Source organism: Megalobrama amblycephala, linkage group LG21 (assembly GCF_018812025.1).
Source record: "Megalobrama amblycephala isolate DHTTF-2021 linkage group LG21, ASM1881202v1, whole genome shotgun sequence".
Lineage (NCBI taxonomy): Eukaryota > Metazoa > Chordata > Actinopteri > Cypriniformes > Xenocyprididae > Megalobrama > Megalobrama amblycephala.
In genome coordinates this window covers 24073822-24095104 of record NC_063064.1, presented here as the reverse complement: position 1 = coordinate 24095104, position 21283 = coordinate 24073822, and the positions used below count along the sequence as shown (strand labels likewise).

At 37.7% G+C, this 21283-nt stretch overlaps 1 protein-coding gene across 9 annotated transcripts in view; it reads right to left on the bottom strand.

The window, feature by feature from the left end:
- The window catches only part of diaph3 (diaphanous-related formin 3), a 333418-nt gene that overhangs the window by 308439 nt on the left and 3696 nt on the right, over nucleotides 1-21283 (bottom strand). The window contains exon 2 of one of the 9 annotated variants that reach the window (XM_048171947.1): nucleotides 14163-14301. The exons of 7 other annotated variants lie outside the window; for them this stretch is intronic. In XM_048171947.1, coding sequence (XP_048027904.1) covers nucleotides 14163-14301 — 139 coding nt within the window. Of the gene's footprint in view, nucleotides 1-12953; nucleotides 13097-14162; nucleotides 14302-21283 lie in introns of those variants that run through there. One more of the 9 variants, XM_048171950.1, reaches the window with a different exon arrangement.

The following is a 21283-nucleotide window of genomic DNA, read 5'->3' as shown; positions in this document are numbered from 1 at the left end:
ACAATAGAGATGGATTCATTTCAGTAAGTTCAGTAAGTACTTTTTGATGTTTATTCATGTTTATTTCGCGCTGTAATAGAGAGGAATAAGTTCACATGCCGCTTGAACCGAGGTGTTACAGCGATCTGCCACACAACGTTAAACAGCGTCACCACCACAAGTATTGTTTGAATCCCGTAGTAATATTGACTGAATTTAAAAGCTTAGACTTAGTTTTATATCAAAAGTAACCTGATCTGTCGGTGCGTTGCCGTTGTCTGTGTCCTCTTTGCTCTGCGATGCATCTTTCACTGTGTGAGAAAATGAACGTGGCGTGAGAACAGTGAGTTTGAATGAGAGTTGGTGGCCCTGCATGACAGTATTCTGTAGTTATGCTAAACGTTATGTTTGTTATGTTTATGCTATGTTAATCTCCCACATTTCACGGGTTCGACTTCATTTGCACTATGCTCTCCAAAGCGCTGACTTCTTTTATTGGACTGGATCCGGGAGGGTTGCATTACAGTATTGCGCTACAGCGCCCCACTGGTTACACCGCGTTATTGCAGGCCCTTCAAATAGGTCGTATGAGATCAAGAGACTATTCGACAACAAAAACATTTGTCGACAATTTTTTATTGTCGACGTTGTCGATAATGTCGACTAATCGTTTCAGCCCTAGTCGCCATGTCATCGAAACGCTGTTATTTTCATCCCGCAGTCCAATCACCTTTGTTTGGCCTTCCCAGGGACGCTGTACTTAGAGATCAATGGTTACAATTTATATTTAACTCGGTTACCGAAAATTATAATCCACATGTAAAACTATGTTTACAATAACACTGAGAGCATGCATCTCCACGTTATGGTAAGAGGCGTGACCTTTCCAGGCAAGGAGCGCTAAGCTGCTGTCGAATCACAACACAGGAACCGCTGGCACAATCAGAACTCGTTACGTATTTCTGGAGGGACTTCATAGAACAAGGAAGTCATCAGCCCGTTTTTATGACAGTGGAAACAGCGGTATACAGATAAGTAAATTATGTGAAAAATACTGTGTTTTTTTACACGCAAAACATGAACACATGTTATATTGCACACTATAAACACAATCAAAGCTTCAAAAAACCACGAAAAACAGGACCTTTAAACTATTTAATCGAATCATAGGGGGGAAAAATTACCAATATGATGCTGTGTGTGTACAAAGAATGCAGATTACTGGTATGAGCATGTACAAAGTGAGAACCCGATGTTGTAAGAAGTCTGCTTTGGGCCAATCATAATGTTCTTATGGAGATTACTTAATTACTCTGTGCTATTTTCTATGTGAATATGCGCTAGATGGACATCCGAAGTGTCACGTCTCACAGCTTTTTCCAGCATGTCATGCTCGAGAAACTGCCTTCTTTTCCATTCATCAGCGCTGCAGCTCTGCAGTTGAATACTATAATTTTAGTTTTTAAGAGCAAAAACACATTCTGTTTGTTCATCTTCTTACGCCTATCACTCGGACGTCAAAAAATATTGGCAAATTGAACAGATAATGAAACTAAAGCACCTCTCCTCATGCAGATGAATGAAGACAACGAAGCAGCATTTAAAGATAATTTGTGATGACTGACATTACAGAATTTACCAGCATTTTGCTGCTGACGTGTGAATGGTCTCTTAAACGGTAAAAAGCCAGAACACCATTGCTTGTGTGAACAGCATATTTGTGTATTTACTGGTAAAGTAATTCTGGTAATTTTATGGTAATATACTGGGATTACTGTGTGAAATGGGGCTAATAATTCACAATATTGTGTGTTTTACTGTATTTTTGAACAAATAAATGCAACCTAGGTGATTATAGAATTCTTTCAAAAACAAAACAAAAAATTACAGACCCCAAACTTCTGAATCTTCTAATTCTCCCAATTCTATCAAATAAAATGTTTGAAAATTATTTGGAATCTCTATAGGCCAAGTTATGACAGCCACCATTTAAATGATTATATTTTGACAATGGTTTGGAACAGAAACACAATTATATCATATTAGAAAGCAAAGACTTTCAAAATGCCTTTCTGGGTCCAAACAACTCAAAATTATGATGCAGATCACATATGATCTTGCCACAGTGAAAATACTCCTGGATCAACCTGGTTACCATGGCACAGCAATTATGGAACCTGCCCTGAGCCTGAACCACAACTCTATCAACTCCTTTCTATAAGTTAATATAAATTAGGGCTGGACGATTATGGCCTAAAATCAAAACCTCAATTAACACTCTGAGGTCTAAAAACGCGCCGGCGCGTTTTGCAGGTTTTTTTTCACATTGCAGCAAAACAGACTTAAAATACTCCGTCATTTTTTGTCATAGAAACATAAGTAATACATCAATTGAAACTATAGAATATCTCCTTTTATTTGTATATACTCAGAGTAAAAACAAAATGTTGTGCTTTTTGTAAAATAAAGAAAACTAACATGATGCGTGATCTCTCATCTCCCTCTGAACGAAGTCCAATCTGATAGTTCTCAGAAAATGAAGTGTAACTTAGTGAATACTAATCACAAAAAATTCATACTTATGTCTAACAAAACGTTGAAATGTCAGGTTTTAAATCGTGCAAGTCAACAAGAAAACAAACATTCTGTGTTTATGTAATCTGTATGAAAAGAGAGCCATGTCAGAAGTCCGTGATTCAGCTCATTACCCACTAATGCGGCCACACCCACGGAGCCAGCGCTATTCACAGGCAAATTCAGAGACAACACATGCATTCATCATCTCAATCGTGTATTTATTGCCTTGAAAATTGTTTATCTGGATGAAAAAGCCATGGTTAGCGATCTCTGGAAGACATTCAGTAAATTCCTGTTTGTTTTCTTCTATTGATAAGTTTTAAGTGAGTTTTTGTTTCTTTAGCGCCCTCCGGCTGTAGTATGAATTGGTAAACACCATTCATGGAATATCGTCTTCTTCTTAGGTGAATTTGTGGACTAAAATGCACAGAGCGCCCTCCGGCTGCAGTATGAATTGCAAACACCAGCGCTCATAGAGATAACAATGAATATTAAATAAAAAATAACTCCTCTGTATAGAAAATTGACATAAACATATGAGAATCCTATATTTCTCCAAATGTGCATGCTTTTAAACTAAAAGCCTATATTCAGACTCTTTGCATCACAGAAATACATTATATTTTAAAGTATAATATAAAACCATTATTTTATATTGTAATAAAATTTTTCTGTATGTTTCATATACCATGATGAGCTTGAGACATCACAGAAGTTTTTTTTCACAGCCTACCTGACTGAAATGCCTCATTAATATGCAAGTCTTTTCAGGTCATTACTATTCAATTCTTTTGTCTTCACAGGTGAGAATGAGCCATTATTCATGGAGATTCACGCCTCCTCGCATACCGTGTTTCTTGGCAAAAAGTGTCTTACAAAAACTAAATCAGTATATTGTTATAAATGAAAGAGTAGTCAGCATAATTTTTACATAATTTTGAAGCAAAAACTCTAGTCTACAACCTTCAATACCCAAAAGTCTTGTGAACACAGATTTAATATACTTTTATTGGCCTTATATCAGTGACTTAAGTTTTTTGTTTTTTCAGTAACCACGCATAAACATTATTCCTTCAAAAACACAAACATGTACACACATGTTCCTCACATATTATGGTAGCCTAGTTTGTGCTGAATACAGTGTAATGACACTTGTGTCATTAATATGTTTATGAACAACTGAAAAAAGCACAAATGTCAGGGCATGTCAAAACTTCTCCAGGCCCCAAATCAGCCTCAGACTCCAGAGGGTTAATTGAACATTTTACCTCGATTACGATTAATGAATGATTATTTTGTTTGTTTTTGTTTTTTTGGCCCTTATAGTTCACTAATTCACAAGGTTTGTACTGTAAATATGATTGACTATTAAAGCTGGGATATTTTTTCCTACTGAAAGAGTGATCCGACATAACAGCTCACTATCAGCAGTTATTTTATCTAGGGTTTGTAACATTTCTTACAGATTTCTTCTCGTTGTAAATCAGATAAAGATAAATTAGCACAGTACCAGTATGTAATGAGAGCGATTGCGTGTGTGAATTATACCGTCTCTCTATTAATTGTGAAGCTGTGGGTTGTAAATAGTTCATTCAAAAGTAGAAAAATATATGCTATAATAAGTTTTGAGTTTCTAAGCTACTTTAGTGATAAATCACAGGACAGCGCTGACAACTAGTTTCTGCCTTCCTCTGTGCGCGCGATCTTCACACTTTGCGCAGCAACTGTTTGTATGAGTGTTCGTGCCACAATGCAGCTGCGTGAGCATGGTAGCTCGATATAATAATACACATCCGATCATCTAAAATCGCTTGAATGTCCAAACTGGCAAACCTTAAAACATATACAACTGACAAAGTTTAGTGAAGACGAAAGGCTCACCGCTCACGCGCCATCACTACGTGTCGAACCGGCGTTCACCTCCATGTTGCTTTTATGACACTGATTGGACGGGGCAAAGTCACATGGCTACACATGCAGTAGTATGTTTTTTTAATGGGGAAGTATTAACAGGATTAAAGTCCTTGTTGTTGGTGATTTTAATATCCATGTAGATAATAATAAAGACGCATTTGGATTGGCATTTGCAGACATTTTAAACTCTATTGGAGTTAGACAACACGTGTCAGGACCCACTCATTGTCGTAATCATACCTTAGATCTAATACTGTCGCATGGAATTGATATTGATGCTGTTGAAATTCTACAGCAGAGCGATGATATATCAGATCATTATTTAGTCTCGTGTATAATACAATTAGCCAAGGCTACAAAACCACCACCCAGCCATAAATATTGTAGAACCATCACGTCTACCACTAAAGATTGCTTTATAAATAATCTCCCCGAGCAGTTTCATCGCCTTAGTATACCTGACAACTTAGAAGAACTCGATGCTGCAACAGAAACTATTGGCTCTCTCTTTTCCAGCACATTAGATGCAGTCGCTCCTTTACGTCTAAAGAAGATTAAGGAAACTAATCCAATGCCGTGGTATGATGAGCACACTCGGGGTCTAAAACGAGCTGTTAGAAAAACTGAACGTAGTTGGAAGAAAACAAAACTAGAAGTTTTTCGCCTTTCGTGGAAAGAAAAAATGATTGAGTACAGAACGGCTATAAGAAATGCTAGATCTACTTATTTTTCAAATCTCTTAATAGAAAACAAACATAATCCTAGGTATTTATTTGACACAGTGGCTAAATTAACTAGAAACAGAGATTCAACTGCTGACGTTTCCATAGAGCACAGCAGTAATGACTTTATGAACTTCTTTACTTGCAAGATTGATAATATTAGAGAGAAAATTAAAAACATGCAACCGTCCACAGTTTCGCTTCAGACAGTGCACTGTAGTGTCCCTGAGGTAAAACTAGAATCATTCGCCGCTATAGGAGAGGAAGAATTATCTAAACTTATCAAATCATCAAAATCAACGACATGTATGTTAGACCCAATGCCGACTAAACTACTGAAAGAAATGCTTCCAGAGGTCGTAGGTCCACTTCTTGATATAATTAATTCATCCTTAACACTAGGATACGTGCCAAAAACCTTTAAGCAGGCTATTATTAAACCTCTTATTAAAAAACCTCAACTAGATCCGAGAGATTTAGTAAATTACAGGCCAATCTCGAATCTACCTTTTCTGTCAAAGATACTAGAAAAGGCAGTTTCAACACAACTGTGCTCCTTTTTAGAAAGAAATGGAATCTGTGAGGATTTCCAGTCAGGATTTAGACCATACCATAGTACTGAGACTGCTCTCGTTAGAGTTACAAACGATCTACTCTTATCATCCGATCGTGGCTGTATTTCTCTATTAGTGTTATTAGATCTCAGTGCTGCTTTTGACACTATCGATCACAACATTCTTTTAAAAAGACTTGAAAACTATATTGGCATTAGTGGAATTGCTTTGGCATGGTTCAAATCGTACTTATCTGACCGTTATCAGTCTGTAGTAGTTAATGAAGAGATGTCGTATCGCTCACAAGTTCAATATGGAGTACCACAAGGCTCAGTACTAGGACCGTTGCTTTTCACTCTGTACATGCTGCCCTTAGGAGAGATAATTAGGAAGCATGGTGTTAGTTTTCACTGCTACGCTGATGATACTCAGCTCTATATTTCCTCGCGCCCTGACGAAACCTACAAATTCACAAAACTAACAGAATGCATAGCTGACATTAAAAACTGGATGACAAGAAATTTCTTATTATTAAATTCAGAAAAAACTGATATCCTAATCTTTGGACCAAAAACTTCCTCACGAAAAAACCTTGAATACTCCCTAACACTTGACGGGTGCTCCATTAAACCTTCGTCCTCAGTTAGGAACCTGGGTGTGCTCTTCGATACCAATCTTTCATTTGAAAGTCATGTTTCTAGTATCTGTAAAACCGCCTTCTTCCATCTAAAAAATATATCTAAATTACGACATATGCTCTCAATGACAAATGCGGAACAGTTGGTTCATGCATTCATGACCTCAAGACTAGATTATTGTAACGCTCTACTGGGTGGTTGTTCTGCTCGGCTTTTAAACAGACTACAGTTGGTCCAAAATGCGGCAGCTAGAGTTCTTACTAGAACCAGAAAGTATGACCATATTAGTCCAGTTCTGTCAACATTACATTGGCTCCCTAATAAACATCGTATAGATTTTAAAATCTTGCTACTTACTTATAAAGCTCTAAATGGTTTAGCTCCCCAGTACCTAAGTGAGCTCTTAATGCATTATAGTCCTTCACGTTTATTGCGATCTCAGAATTCAGGCCAGTTGATAATACCCAGAATATCAAAATCAACTGAAGGCGGCAGATCCTTTTCCTATTTAGCACCTAAACTCTGGAACAATCTTCCTAGCATTGTTCGGGAAGCAGACACACTCTGTCAGTTTAAATCTAGACTAAAAACACATCTCTTTGCTCTTGCATACACATAACACATTATCAATACATTAACATTTTTCAAATCCGTTAAAGGATTGTTACGCTGCAATAATTAGGTCGGCCGGAACCGAGAACATTTCCTATAACACTAGATATACCTGTACATCAGAATAAGAATGGCATCTACGCTAATATCTGTCTCTCTGCTTATCCTGAGGTTTGCCGGGTGCTGGATCCAGGCCGTATCCAGATCAGATGGAGAACCTGTGTCTGGACCTGACTACAACGTAGCCCAGGAGACAATGGGCCTACAGATCCAGTTCTGGCTGCATCTATAATTCAGATTTTTAATCCCCGTATCCGCTTACATATATTTATATATAATCTATTTTTAATCTCTATAATAAAAATGTATAATTCAGATTTTGATCTCCATATCCATTTACATATATTATATATATCTTCCAAGGGGTTTTTTCCCTCCTAGGACTTTTTTCCCAGTGTTAGCACGCTGGGTTTTTCTCCTAGGGGGTTTTTTCCACCCCTGGGAGTCAGCCGACATTGGCTTAATGTAGCACCATCTTGTATATGTTACATATTACCACGCTTGTTTGTACAGCTTATTTTTAACCACTTCCCTTTTTTCTGTGCTTCTAATATGTAAAGCTGCTTTGAAACAATTACCAATTGTAAAAGCGCTATATAAATAAATTTGACTTGACTTGACTTGACTTGACTTGAGGATTAAAAAAACAAAATAACCGACATGGGAAAATTACAGCGGTTAGAGGTTCTGAATTTCAGTTTCGATTACTTTGATTAATCGTCCAGCCCTAATATAGATCACAAAACATCAGTTCTCACAGAAAAGTACGGTAAAGCGCTTCTTCTGGGTGAAAACAGAAAACAAATTCTTTCTCCACTAATGGCTGAAAGGAAACAGCAGATTCAAGGATCCCTCTGTGAAGCACTTGAGAACATAAGAGTTATGTTTCAGAAATTAAATAACTTCACACAATGGAAGAAGACTCTCACAGCCACCGGGGCGTGTCTAGACTACTGCTGTTTAGTTATTCAACTCCCCACCATCTTTCTCACAGCCTTCAGCCAAACCACCATCTGCATACTCATTCAAATGAAACTTTGCCCCGATACAAACTCATTTGAACGAATAAGCGGTGAGATAATTATCATGTTCTCTAAGCACATACACTCAATTCATTCTGTGCAGACAAATGCAAAATCACACTGAACTTTAACAGTCTGCCTTAGAGTTGATATGAGTTGAGTTATCTCAGCAAATAGTGGAGCAAACTTCCTGCTAATCATTCACAAGAAGCATTCTGATCAGCTGAAACCCTTTGCTGGAGAGAAAAGAAGGTATAATCACAAAGCAGACATTGAAATTTTATACTGTACATTGGTTGGAAATATAGCTCTATGAAAGGGCAAACCATTCTGACTGGAGACCAGGCAAACCCAAACAAAAACAGTCTGTGTGTCAAGAAGGGCGAGCAGTGGGAGATCCTCATTAGAAAGTAGGCGAACTGCAGGGATTGAGTTCAGGTGTACTAATGAGATCAACACACCCATCCACCACCTGGCCAGCCAGAGGTCTGCTCCACCTCAGCCAACGAATGGCGGGCTAACCGCCTACAGTCAAGATGAAGACCAGAGGAAAGATGATTATGAGTTATGGAGGTCAATCTGTATATGCTCGTGAAGTATATAAATGTAGTTTCAGCAAATACTGTATGGAAGACGATAAGAAAAGGTTAAAAGATCTATAGCTAAGGTACAAAATCACCATGCACTAAATGCATACAAAAAATTGTCTTCGGCGAATAAATAAAACATTGTTGCTTGACAGTTTGCTAGTAATTTTACAGTCAGAAAGAAAGCCTGACTATTTTTACTGAAGACAACATCAGTGCTTCTTCTAACTTTTACCACATTGGAAAAGTCACCATCAGAAGTCAGTGGTTCGGAGCGTGTATCAAACTGCCAGTCACGTGATTTCAGTAAACGAGACTTCATTACGTTAAGTAGTGTTGTCAAAAGTACCGGTACTTCGGTACCAAGTCGGTACTGAAATTTTGAAAATGTGACGATACCAGCATTTCTGTAGTACCGGTAGTACCGAGAATCCGGGTATATTCGGTACCCACTGATAGGGCTGTGCCAGTATTTAGCAATTAAATGTGACATCGCAGCCATGGAAACATTTTGGTTAATACCGAATAAGAGAGGTGCGTGAGTCCATACATTTAAGCTTCGTATTCTGTTTTCCGAATCGCGATCTGGTCACCTGATTAGCAGAGAATTTAACAATATTCCATTAGTTATTCAACTGAACATGGAATCTGTTTCTTTTCCCAAATCTTCACTCACGCAGGGGATTATAACGTTTCTTTCGTTCACATTTAGGCCTATTATAGGCTATTAGCATTATTTACTGTGGTAAAGTAGAAAAAAACACCGTAGGACAGAAACTTTTTTGCTTGCACGTCAGTTTCTATTTAACAGAGTTTGCGCTCGTTATTGGACTTTATAAGGCGCGTCAAGTTTATTTGTCTATAGCGCGTTTCACACACCAGTGATTTTTACTTTCGTTTTCTCTGGCAGCACTAAATCACACATAGCCTGAATGTCTTGCCCCTGCGGAGGATAAAACACGCTCTTCAGACCTTTTACAACAAGTGTCAGGTGTTTGTAACATCAGGAGATAACGAAGATATTATTAAAGAGAAATGGTCTCTTTCCTGCTTGTGTCCCACATCCCTCTCAAAGCGCAAAGCGGCTATATCAAAGTAATAACGGGACTTTGGCTATATATGACGCGTCTTTGTGTGGAAATAAAAAACGAATGCTTTTTGAAATAATATTTAACTTTCTTATTATTTAGGTTACAATTATTTACCGATATTTATTTCATAGTTTTACAGGCTGTAGTGTGTTGTTTCTCTGACGGAATAGCTAAAATAAACACGCCCGTCTGTTACCCCTGTTGTAAAAACGAGCATATGCTGGTGAAGTAGGTTTTGAAGCTGTTATGCTGGTTTGAGCTGGTTTATGCTGGTCCAGGACCAGCTTAGGACTAGTATGGACCAGCAGGACCAGTTTAGGACCAGCATTTGACCAGCATACAGCTTCAAAACCTACTTTACCAGCATATGCTGGTTTTTTCAACAGTACACAATGGATGTTTGAGCATTTAATTATTTATTTATTTATTTTATATTTCAAAATTTATTTCATTGAGGTAGCCTATATATACACACACAAACACACACACTCCAAATCATATTTAATGTTTTTAAAATAGGCTATATAAAATAGTAAAATAATTCCAATAGATTTTACTGTGGTACCGAAATTGGTACCGGGAACCGTAAAATTTTCATGGTATCGGTACCGACTACTGGAATTTTGGTACCGTGACAACACTAACGTTAAGTGTTTTGAAATTTCAATGGTTCACGTGACTTTGGCAGTGATTCGAAACAAAAGATTTGTAAAGTTTCAAAGCTTCATGACGCAGTGTTTTGAAATCGCCCTTTACTAGATATTGTCGAATAAAGTCATTATTCTGGGGGTTTTTTTGGCACACAAAAAGTATTCTCGTCACTTCATAACATTAAGGTTGAACCATTGTAGTCACATAAACTGTTTTAAATATGTTTTTAGTACCTTTCTGGGCATTTAAAAAAAGTCTAAATTAACTTGTAACAGGCCTCACGATTGGATTTTATCAAAAAAATATCTTAATGGAACGACATGAGGGCGAGTAATTAAAGACAGAATTTTCATTTTTGGGTGAACTAACCCTTTAAAAGCATTTTCATTTGGCAGACATTTCATTAGAACGGAAACCACTTAAAAATTTGGAATGTAATACCAAAAAGAAAGATTAATTCTTGACAGTAATCATTAACCATTGACATTAAAGACATTTATAATGTTACAAAAGTTTTCTATTTCAAATAAATCCTATTCTTTTAAACTTTATATTCAAAGAATTCTGAAAGAAAATGCAGCACACCTGTTTTTCAACCTTTATAATAAGAAATGTTTGATGAGCACCAAATCAGCATATCATCACAATATTTCTAAAGGATCAAGCAATGTTTATCACATTAAATGTAAACTGATGCTTTAGTGTAAGCAATGTAATATGATCATTTCTATCATTTGCTGCTTCTTGAAGTAAGTACAAACAATGTGAGAGAAAAACCCACAGATTCATAGATTCACTTTGAAATGCAGATAATCTATCCATCCTAGTCCTACCGATAAATAAAACACCAAGATGTGTTGGCCACAGACATTGCACACTACATGAAGCCAACCAGCATGAGAGATGTCACCAATTCAAGAACTGGCAGGGGACTGGGTTTTCGAGCCAAGTGCAAGCACAAACACACACACATCCCCCTAACAAAATTCTCAGTGAAACAGATAGAAACTTTACAAAAACTTGGCTACAATGGCAGCTAGGTTAATTGGGAGTTTATTCATACAAAGCAGTAAGTGCATACATGCCCTACGTGTGTGTTCTCATATGAGGAGGGGAAGACTATCACAGAGTAGAGAAACAGTGTGTGCGACAGGCATGTTTCTAGAAAATTATTATAAAAGAAATAAGTGATATATAGCTCTTGTGCAACCAATGTTTGACATGACTAATTTTCTTTACGCATTAGTTATCATGCTCCCCTTGGAATGAATGGCATAATTTGCATGAGCATCAAAGTTATTGAAAAGTCCTCTGTTAATATTCCATACAAGGCTAAAGCAACAATTGGCAGAGAAAGCAAGAGAGCCTTGAGAAGACTGGATTGTCATTCGAGGCAGACTCTGAATCACCTTCAGTGCAAAGAAGTCCCATTCATACAAATCAGGTTGCACAAAACAGAACCGCCAGGCCTTCCAACTAAAAACAAGCTGCACGCAGAAATATCCTTATTCAAGTCATAAATTGATAAATCATTTTAAAAAATGCAAAAAAAAATGTATAAAATGTGCTGTGCTGCACCCCCTCTAATTTTCTGGTATTTTCTACTCCCTCACTGCACCTGTCTAATTAAAAGGACTTATTGCCATAATTAACAACATTAGCCATTTCACCGCTTATACTATAAATAACAGTGTTTATTAGGTCACTGCAATCGGCCATCCATCATATCAGCCTTCGATGAAAGGTCATCTCTGTCAATGTCAATGTTTTTATCTTGCAACATGCCCTCCTCTTCATAACATCCAAAGAAATTTACAATTGTGAGCACACTCTACGCATTTATTTAAAATAAGATACACACTAATCAGCAGAACAATTGCTTTGAACGAAACTGGCACCAATTTTCTTCAAATCAACATTTTTGTTACTGGATAGAACAGTAATGAAATAGGAAGGTCACTATGAAAAAGAACAAGAAGTTTACCCAAAAACAGATCAAGGTTATGGGTTTCACCCAGTAACAGTTGTTTGGAAACCTCCATCTCCTTTCAGCTAGACTTAATTAGATGAGGAAAATAAAACACATAGTAGACTGGAGTGAATAAAACTGACATAGGTGAGATCTGAACAAGATAGATGTGCTCCTATGTTGAAAAATGTAGGAGTGCATTAAACTTTAAATTATAAACAAGCCCAGAAAAAAAAAAAATCCATGTAATGATCCCGTTAAGATATTTAAGGCTTATGACCTTAAATCTCTTAAAACTCTTAAAACTGATTATTCTCATTTACACACATGCTCCTAAAAACATTTTGTCACAAATGTGAGTGACACTGTTGAGCCCTGATGCAAGCATGTTTATGAACTTACTCATTTATACTCTAGTCAAATCAATTAAACCTATTAAAGATATTTTAAACATATCATTCTTATTCATTCTATGCTCAATCTCTCTTATCACCATCTTTCTAATCAATCACCATCACTATCTTGTACTCTACCTTCAGCAAGCAGAGGAGAACTGTATTACAAGGAGCCAACTCACATAAAACAGGTGAATTTCTGGACGTCAAAGAAAAGAGGGAAGGAGTAATGAGTGAATATGTGGCAGAGGGTCTATCGGCACGAAGGTCAAGCTGAAGCTTTAACGGAACATGCATGAATGCCAAACAGATTTCTCCATCGACACTTTGCCAGAAGAGGCTATTAAAATCAATCCAGTAGCACCTCGGCAGAGGTGAGAGACGCTAATCATGTCAATTGCAGTCCATTAGGCTCAATCACACCCACCTGCCGGTGATTGTCTTAACCTTGGACGTCAAAACCAGAGAGTCAGTGTGGCAATCGAGCTCAGTGCGCAGATGCCATTGACATCTGTCAGATCACTACCCTGGTCTCCATACATCGCAGGAGTGGAGTGACAGGAATACATGTCGCATGTGCCCATGATAGACTGAAGCGGATATTTAAGAAGAGTGATGATATGCTGTAATATAAGTAGGAAAGGGATGTGGTTTGCTGAGAGACACTGAAAAGAGCTATGTGGTCGATCAGGAAAAAAAAAAAGGGGGGGACTGAAAAATATCACATTATTTCAACATATTTTGAAGTTTCATTTTTCATGGACATTTCAAACAGTCAGAATTTCCACTATTTGAAGAATCATCCAACATGTGGATTCCATTGTGTGTCCATGTGATGTTATTCAGCTTCTGAAACACTTCAAAGCCAATTGCATCACTCTGTCCAAATATGTTTTTTCCTTGCAGAAATAAACAAAAATTATCCTAGATAACAAGAGAGTTTTCAATAATAAAAAAAGAACATTTCAGCCAATTTGTAATTTCACCTTTTCTAAGTTAAAGTAAAAAGTTTTTTTCATGGTGAATTACTAGAAGTTCTGGTTACAAACTTTAAAATGGCTAAATGAATTAAATATCAGTGTTTGAGGTAGGGTTGGATATCGGCAACTGCCTCGCACTATGATACGCATACATAATATGTCACAATTCAATATATTGTGATGCATCAAGCGGTCTCATATGTACGAGGTCATTTCATTCACTCTTGCATGGTTTGAGAATTTATGTTGGAATTTTGGTGGGCGAAACATCTTACTAAACTTCATGGGATGCTCCAATTATTATATTTGAAATTTACTCTGCCAGGCACAAAAGAAATATCAAAATCAGGCAAAAATACGGTTACTGAGCCAAAGCGAGTTTACGTCTGTTCTGTTTGGGTAACATATCACCTCCGCCAGGACACATCCATCTGCATGTGCATGTCTGCTTATCCGTCTGTCTTCATTTGTATCCATCTCTGCCTCAGTCTGTGTGCAGATCTCTGGCCTTCCTCCAATCTCCAGGTTTGCGTCCGAAGGGCGATGCGGTCTGTCAGGAAGAAGAGGGGAATTGACTGGGCTGACAGCTGGTCTCCACGGATACAGCTGGGGTCGGGATAAAGAGCCAAAGGCAAGTTCAGAGCTGCATAGCAATCAGCGCATCAGGGGAGTGACAGACAGGGCCAAGAGGTTAGGAACGAGGGAGAAAGACACCATCCCCAAACCATATCACACTTTCTTCAGGCCTCATCCTCAAACAGCATCAGAGACATCAGGATGGTAATCTCACAGTTGCATCAACATTAATTTCGGGATGCAGTGCATGCATAATAGGAGCACTGTCGACTAGCTCAAACTGAAGGCCTCACCAAAGAACATCACGAGCGCCAGTGTCCCACTACCATCACCACAAATATCTCAGCAGGTTCAGGTTCAACTGCACCACCCTGGTTCTGCTATGGTGCACTGTTGCCATGGATACAAGAAACAATCTCTCAAGTGTGTGTGTGTATGTGTGTCAGAGAAAGTTGTTTTCATCATGCCAGTCATGAACGCTCATGCGGTAGCTGCTAGAGTCTGTGCTCTCTCTCTGTTCAATACAGACACTCCTACTGCAGTGGCTTAGAGTGTTCTCAGACACTGAGCACTGTCACCCCTATAGAATATCACTGTCTAAATCTACAGGGGCCATTTTTGCCTTCCAATATTAATGGACTTTCTGTCCCACAGGGTAGCCTAAGAAAGCATTTAAACTATACTTGCACTATTCTCCTTCTTGCTTATTGTGATCAATTGTATTCTGCTTTCAAATAAGGGTCCTTATTTTTCACAATGTTGTACATTCAATAATCTTCACAATTTTCCTAATATTAATTTCAAAACATTGCATTTCTATTCTACACAGCAAAACAAGCATGGTGCTAAGTGTGCAAAGTGTGCAAAGAGTTAAGCGTGCATTTGGGAACGTAGCGGGCACCAGTTATGCATTATTTTCACATTTGCATAGTTGACGATTACAGCATTTTACTACAAACCCGATTCCAAAAAAGTTGGGACACTGTACAAATTGTGAATAAAAAAGGAATGCAATAATTTACAAATCTCATAAACTTATATTTTATTCACAATAGAATATAGATAACATATCAAATGTTGAAAGTGAGACATTTTGAAATGTCATGCCAAATATTGGCTCATTTTGGATTTCATGAGAGCTACACATTCCAAAAAAGTTGGGACAGGTAGTAATAAGAGGCCAGAAAAGTTAAATGTACATAAGGAACAGCTGGAGGACCAATTTGCAACTTATTAGGTCAATTGGCAACATGATTGGATATAAAAAGAGCCTCTCAGAGTGGCAGTGTCTCTCAGAAGTCAAGATGGGCAGAGAATCACCAATTCCCCCAATGCTGCAGAGAAAAATAGTGGAGCAATATCAGAAAGGAGTTTCTCAGAGAAAAATTGCAAAGAGTTTGAAGTTATCATCATTTACAGTGCATAATATCATCCAAAGATTCAGAGAATCTGGAACAATCTCTGTGCATAAGGGTCAAGGCCGGAAAACCATACTGGATGCCCATGATCTTCCGGCCCTTAGACAGCACTGCATCACATACAGGAATGCTACTGTAATGGAAATCACAACATGGGCTCAGGAATACTTCCAGAAAACATTGTCAGTGAACACAATCCACCATGCCATTCGCCGTTGCCGGCTAAAACTCTATATGTCAAAAAAGAAGCCATATCTAAACATGATCCAGAAGCGCAAGCGTTTTCTCTGGGCCAAGGCTCATTTAAAATGGACTGTGGCAAAGTGGAAAACTGTTCTGTGGTCAGACGAATCAAAATTTGAAGTTCTTTTTGGAAAACTGGGACGCCATGTCATCCGGACTAAAGAGGACAAGGACAACCCAAGTTGTTATCAGCGCTCAGTTCAGAAGCCTGCATCTCTGATGGTATGGGGTTGCATGAGTGCGTGTGGCATGGGCAGCTTACACATCTGGAAAGGCACCATCAATGCTGAAAGGTATATCCAAGTTCTAGAACAACATATGCTCCCATCCAGACATCGTCTCTCTCAGGGAAGACCTTGCATTTTCCAACATGACAATGCCAGACCACATACTGCATCAATTACAACATCATGGCTGCATAGAAGAAGGATCCGGGTACTGAAATGACCAGCCTGCAGTCCAGATCTTTCACCCATAGAAAACATTTGGGGCATCATAAAGAGGAAGATGCGACAAAGAAGACCTAAGACAGTTGAGCAACTAGAAGCCTGTATTAGACAAGAATGGGACAACATTCCTATTCCTAAACTTGAGCAACTTGTCTCCTCAGTCCCCAGACGTTTGCAGACTGTTATAAAAAAGAAGAAGGGATGCCACACAGTGGTAAACATGGCCTTGTCCCAACTTTTTTGGGATGTGTTGATGCCATGAAATTTAAAGTCAACTTATTTTTCCCTTAAAATGATACATTTTCTCAGTTTAAACATTTGATATATCATCTATGTTGTATTCTGAATAAAATATGGAAATTTGAAACTTCCACATTATTGCATTCTGTTTTTATTCACAATTTATACAGTGTCCCAACTTTTTTGGAATCGGGTTTGTAGATTTGTAATGAGATGCTTTTGTGAACTTGTTTTCCATCGAAATATAAGCTCGACTGCAGTTTCCTTTTCAATTATAGAAATTAGGACAAAACTAAGTATAAAAGTTTAATTTATTTTTCAGTGCATTTGTTTTACAATATATGGCTATTACTGTCAGAGAAATAATAATAATAATAGATGTAATATTATTATTATGTGTGTATAATGTGTAATGTAGAATGAGACACTATATCACAACTAAAAGAGGGTTAAGCCCTTTAAAGTTCAGATACAAGTCAATGCACAGACTTTTTTCTTTGTTCACAATGAATATGGGTTGGAGGAGCTCTTAATTTTGAACTCTCAAAGTGCACCAGATATATATATATCTTTTTTAAATGTACAGAATTGCCCACGGACTCCCCTAGAGGGACCCAGCTCCACCCACCACAGTTTAACAAAATCCTGTGGGAAACATTATAAAAGGTGTAAAATGTATACCAACATGTCATCCTGTAACGGAAACATCGTCACCGTATTATTTACAGTGAATTTATAGCAACTGACTTTTTTGTTAACACAATCTCTGGATGCAGATGTGTGAAATAAGGAATGACCTTAAAATGTCAAAAGAAAAATAAATCTTATAACAGAAGAAGCCATCTAAATCAGTGACAGATTGAAACAAAGCCAAAAACTTGCTCTTGCATCTCTCAGCAAACATTGAAAAATCTTGTACTTTACTATCAATTTGTCTCCTTGTGAAAATTTCAAAATGCCTCTAAAAACATGGTCAAAGATATTGTTTGACTCATGCTGTACCTTTTAAAAGCCACAGTGTGTATTAGAACAAATTGCTAAAAAAAAAAAAAACTTATCAAACAATCTTTGGAGAATGCAAGAAAAATACATCCTACATTTCAGGCTACAGTTGGAAGAGACAACATCCTGCTGGCCTTGACGACAGCTTAGTTTCCAGTGAGCTTTTCATCGCACCAGGTAATAAGTGCAGCCACCAAGGGAAACAAGCTATCGCGACTTACTTAGAAAGCTCCAGGTGTAGTATGTTTGAGACCTGAGTGACATAAGCGAAATAAGAAAATTACCTTTCATTACAAACTAAAAAATCAAAGACAACAGAGGAAAAAGGATGAGGAAAATTGGATATAATTGCTCTGGCCTTGATAGTTGCAGCTACTTTCCCTGGCATTGTTGTTTCCTGCGTTTGTAAAGTCAGATCCTTTTTCATTTAGGTCAGTCAAAAGTTAACTGCACCATTAAGGCAGCAGAACATGTTGTGATAAAAGAAGAGCATCACTGGCAGCTTCTGTAATTGCTTCCTCCACATCGTTCTATTCAGTAAGCCCATTTGGCCTTTCGATGAAGTAAGAGCAGCCTCCATTTTCGACCCCTCACCATACAACCTCATATTCTCTGACTTTTGTCCTTGTTCCTTTTCCTACGTTACTAATTTTAGAGACACTCACTGTATGTGTGGATGTCTTGCCAACAGCAGTAGTCATCCTGTGACATCCAGACAGGATTCCAACTAAATTTTCCAAATCTCAATCAACAAGTCCTGCAGTACCACAGCGGTACTGTCTACCCATCACTGTGGGAACATTTCACGTTAAGCTGCTCAAACTCCTCCAGTCCAAATGAAGGGAGGAAGAGAGAAGTCAGGGTGCTGTCAGAACAGCATGAGAATGAAAGCTTCCTGTAAAACCCATCTAGTTGTTTTGGCTCTGGATATAACGGCAACTATAAAAGCTGAATTTATTTGGGGTTGTTTGGGCATATATTCCAACTTTCCGCCTCAAATCTCCTTGAATTTTCATCCTCCCAAGTGCATTCTTGCAAGTCTGCAAAAGAGAAATCAATCTGGTATCATAATTGCTGGTAATGAGAGCCATTTGGTTGACCCTAACCATAATATGTTCCCTTGTTGATGCAGCATTATGGCTGTGCCGAAATCCTTTTTTCTCCCACTCACATGGTCTCTTGCTCCGTCTCCCTCCCTTACTGGACACAGATGGGGGAGCTGAACGTTTAGCCTAGGACAATGCTTTCTGAAGGGTAGCCCAGAATGTCACCCGACAAATTTGAACACCTGCTCTGGCAACTGCACCTACTCTGCTAAATTGAGCAGTCTATGACTCAACTAGACCAACTTGCATAAGCTGCATTAAAAAAAAAAATTCAGTAACATTTGAGATTTTGAGCTTACCATGCACTACACATGTCACACTTAACATGCAAAAACTAATTTATCACTCTATTGGACAGCTGAGCATTCGATAAGACAAGTTATTCTGGTTTAAGGAACATTACAAAGCAACTCTGAAGACTGACATACACACTTTATGATGTAGTTCAAGTTTATGAAACACAAAAAAGGACAAATAAGAACATAAAAGGTTGAAATACAATATTTAGCCCTTACTGGATTATCAAGCCACTTAGCCAGCAAAGTTAACTAGGCTCTTCACCTTTATATTAAAAGGGTTAGTTCACCCAAAGATGAAACTTATCACATGATTAACTCACCCTCAAGCCATCCTAGGTGTATATGACTATCTTCTTAGATGATCACAACTGGAGATACATTTAAAAATCTAAATTTATATTTAAATATCCTGGCTCCTCCAAGCTTTATAATGGTAGTAAATGGGGGTTGGAATTTTGAAACCCAAAACAATGCATCCACCCATCGTAAAAGTAATCCATACGGCTCCAGGGGGTTAATAAAGGCCTTCTGAAGCAAAGTAATGGGTTTTTGTAAGAATAATATCCATATTTAAAACTTTATTAACTATAATAACTATCTCCCAGCAGACAGCAGTAAGCATTGATTTGCGGCAGAAGAGTAACCCCTGACCCAACGCATGATGCAAAGACGAACGCAGAAGCGCAGAGGATAGAGCAAAACAAAACACCGGTCACAAATTAAAAGTCTAAAACAAGAATTTTTAAAGACAAATGTCAGAGGATTTCGATACAAGAGAAAAGGAGCTTGAGTTTGTTGCCCAGCCCTATTTGTTTAAACCGTGAGAGGCGTCTACGCTTACACTACTCTTACATTCTGCGTCATACATCACGTCACGGGTTACTCTTGTGGCGCAAGTCGACGTGCACAGCATGTGTACAGTCATTTGCGGGAAGATAGTTATTTAAGTTTATAAAGTTATAAATATGGATTTTTTTTCGTACAAAATGAATTGCTTCAGAAGGCCTTTATTAACCCCCTGGAGCCATATGTGTTATTTTTAATGACAGACAGATGCATTTTGTTGGGGGGAGGGGGTGGGCTTCAAAATCCTGACCCCCATTCACTGCCATTATAAAGTCTGGAGGAGCCAGGATATTTTTAAATATATCTCCAATTGTGTTCGTATGAAAGAAGACAGTCATATACACATAGAATGGCTTGAGGGTGAGTAAATCATGGGATAATTTTCATTTTTGGGTGAACGGTTAATAACATCTAGGGGTCTGCAAAGGCAAACTGAGGTTTAACGCCTCCATATCATCTTCCTTCATCTACATTCTGCCATAATGGCATGGGAAAGGTTAACCATTTGTCAGTCTTGAAAAAGAAGACATTCTAAGCTATTCATCTGTCAACTTAAATAGAAAAAAATAATTAAGTTACAATAACACTGAGGAAACCAAAACACTGAAACAACCACTGTTTACTTTCCATCTGTTAATGAAGTGCCCAAAGCAATGTAATTGTTTATTTTTAATTACGGAGAAACTGGGAAGTATGCATAAAAAAAAAAGCAAGAAAGGTCAAATCATTGCTCAATTTGAAAGTATAACCTCCTCTTACTTTCTTCCTCTCACCTCAGTTTTCTTTATCAGGCATGCAGCTCATCTTAAATCCTGAATTAGTAATAGCATAAAAATGAAATGGTTATGAAAACATGTTCAAATGTTCTTGGAAATAATACCTGCCTCAAAGCCTTCTTTTTGTGGTGTTATTGTGACACCTACTGGTTAATATAGATACTTGACTTTACACAGTATTTTTTTTCCCAAAAGAAAAATATAAAATGTAAAAAAAATAATAATAATGACAGCTCTTTTCCAAACACATAATGGCTGCCAAGTAACTGTTAAGAAGATAAAGGAATAGTGATTTTGTGACAATGAAAAAGAACTTGAAATGCACCCTGTAAGCTTTTCTTTTATATAAGTAAACAGACTGTAATTAAGTCTTAAATCTCAAGTTCTGGTTCAGATTGATAAATACTATTGATAAATATCCCTCTCCACTACAAAACAATGTAAATAATGGATTCCGGAGACATACGTTGTTTCATATTGTGCTACACAGGGTAAAAATGACAATAAACCCAACTAATGCTGTTACTTTCACTTTGGCCAAAACCCTAATTTTGAATTAAATGTTGTCCACAATATT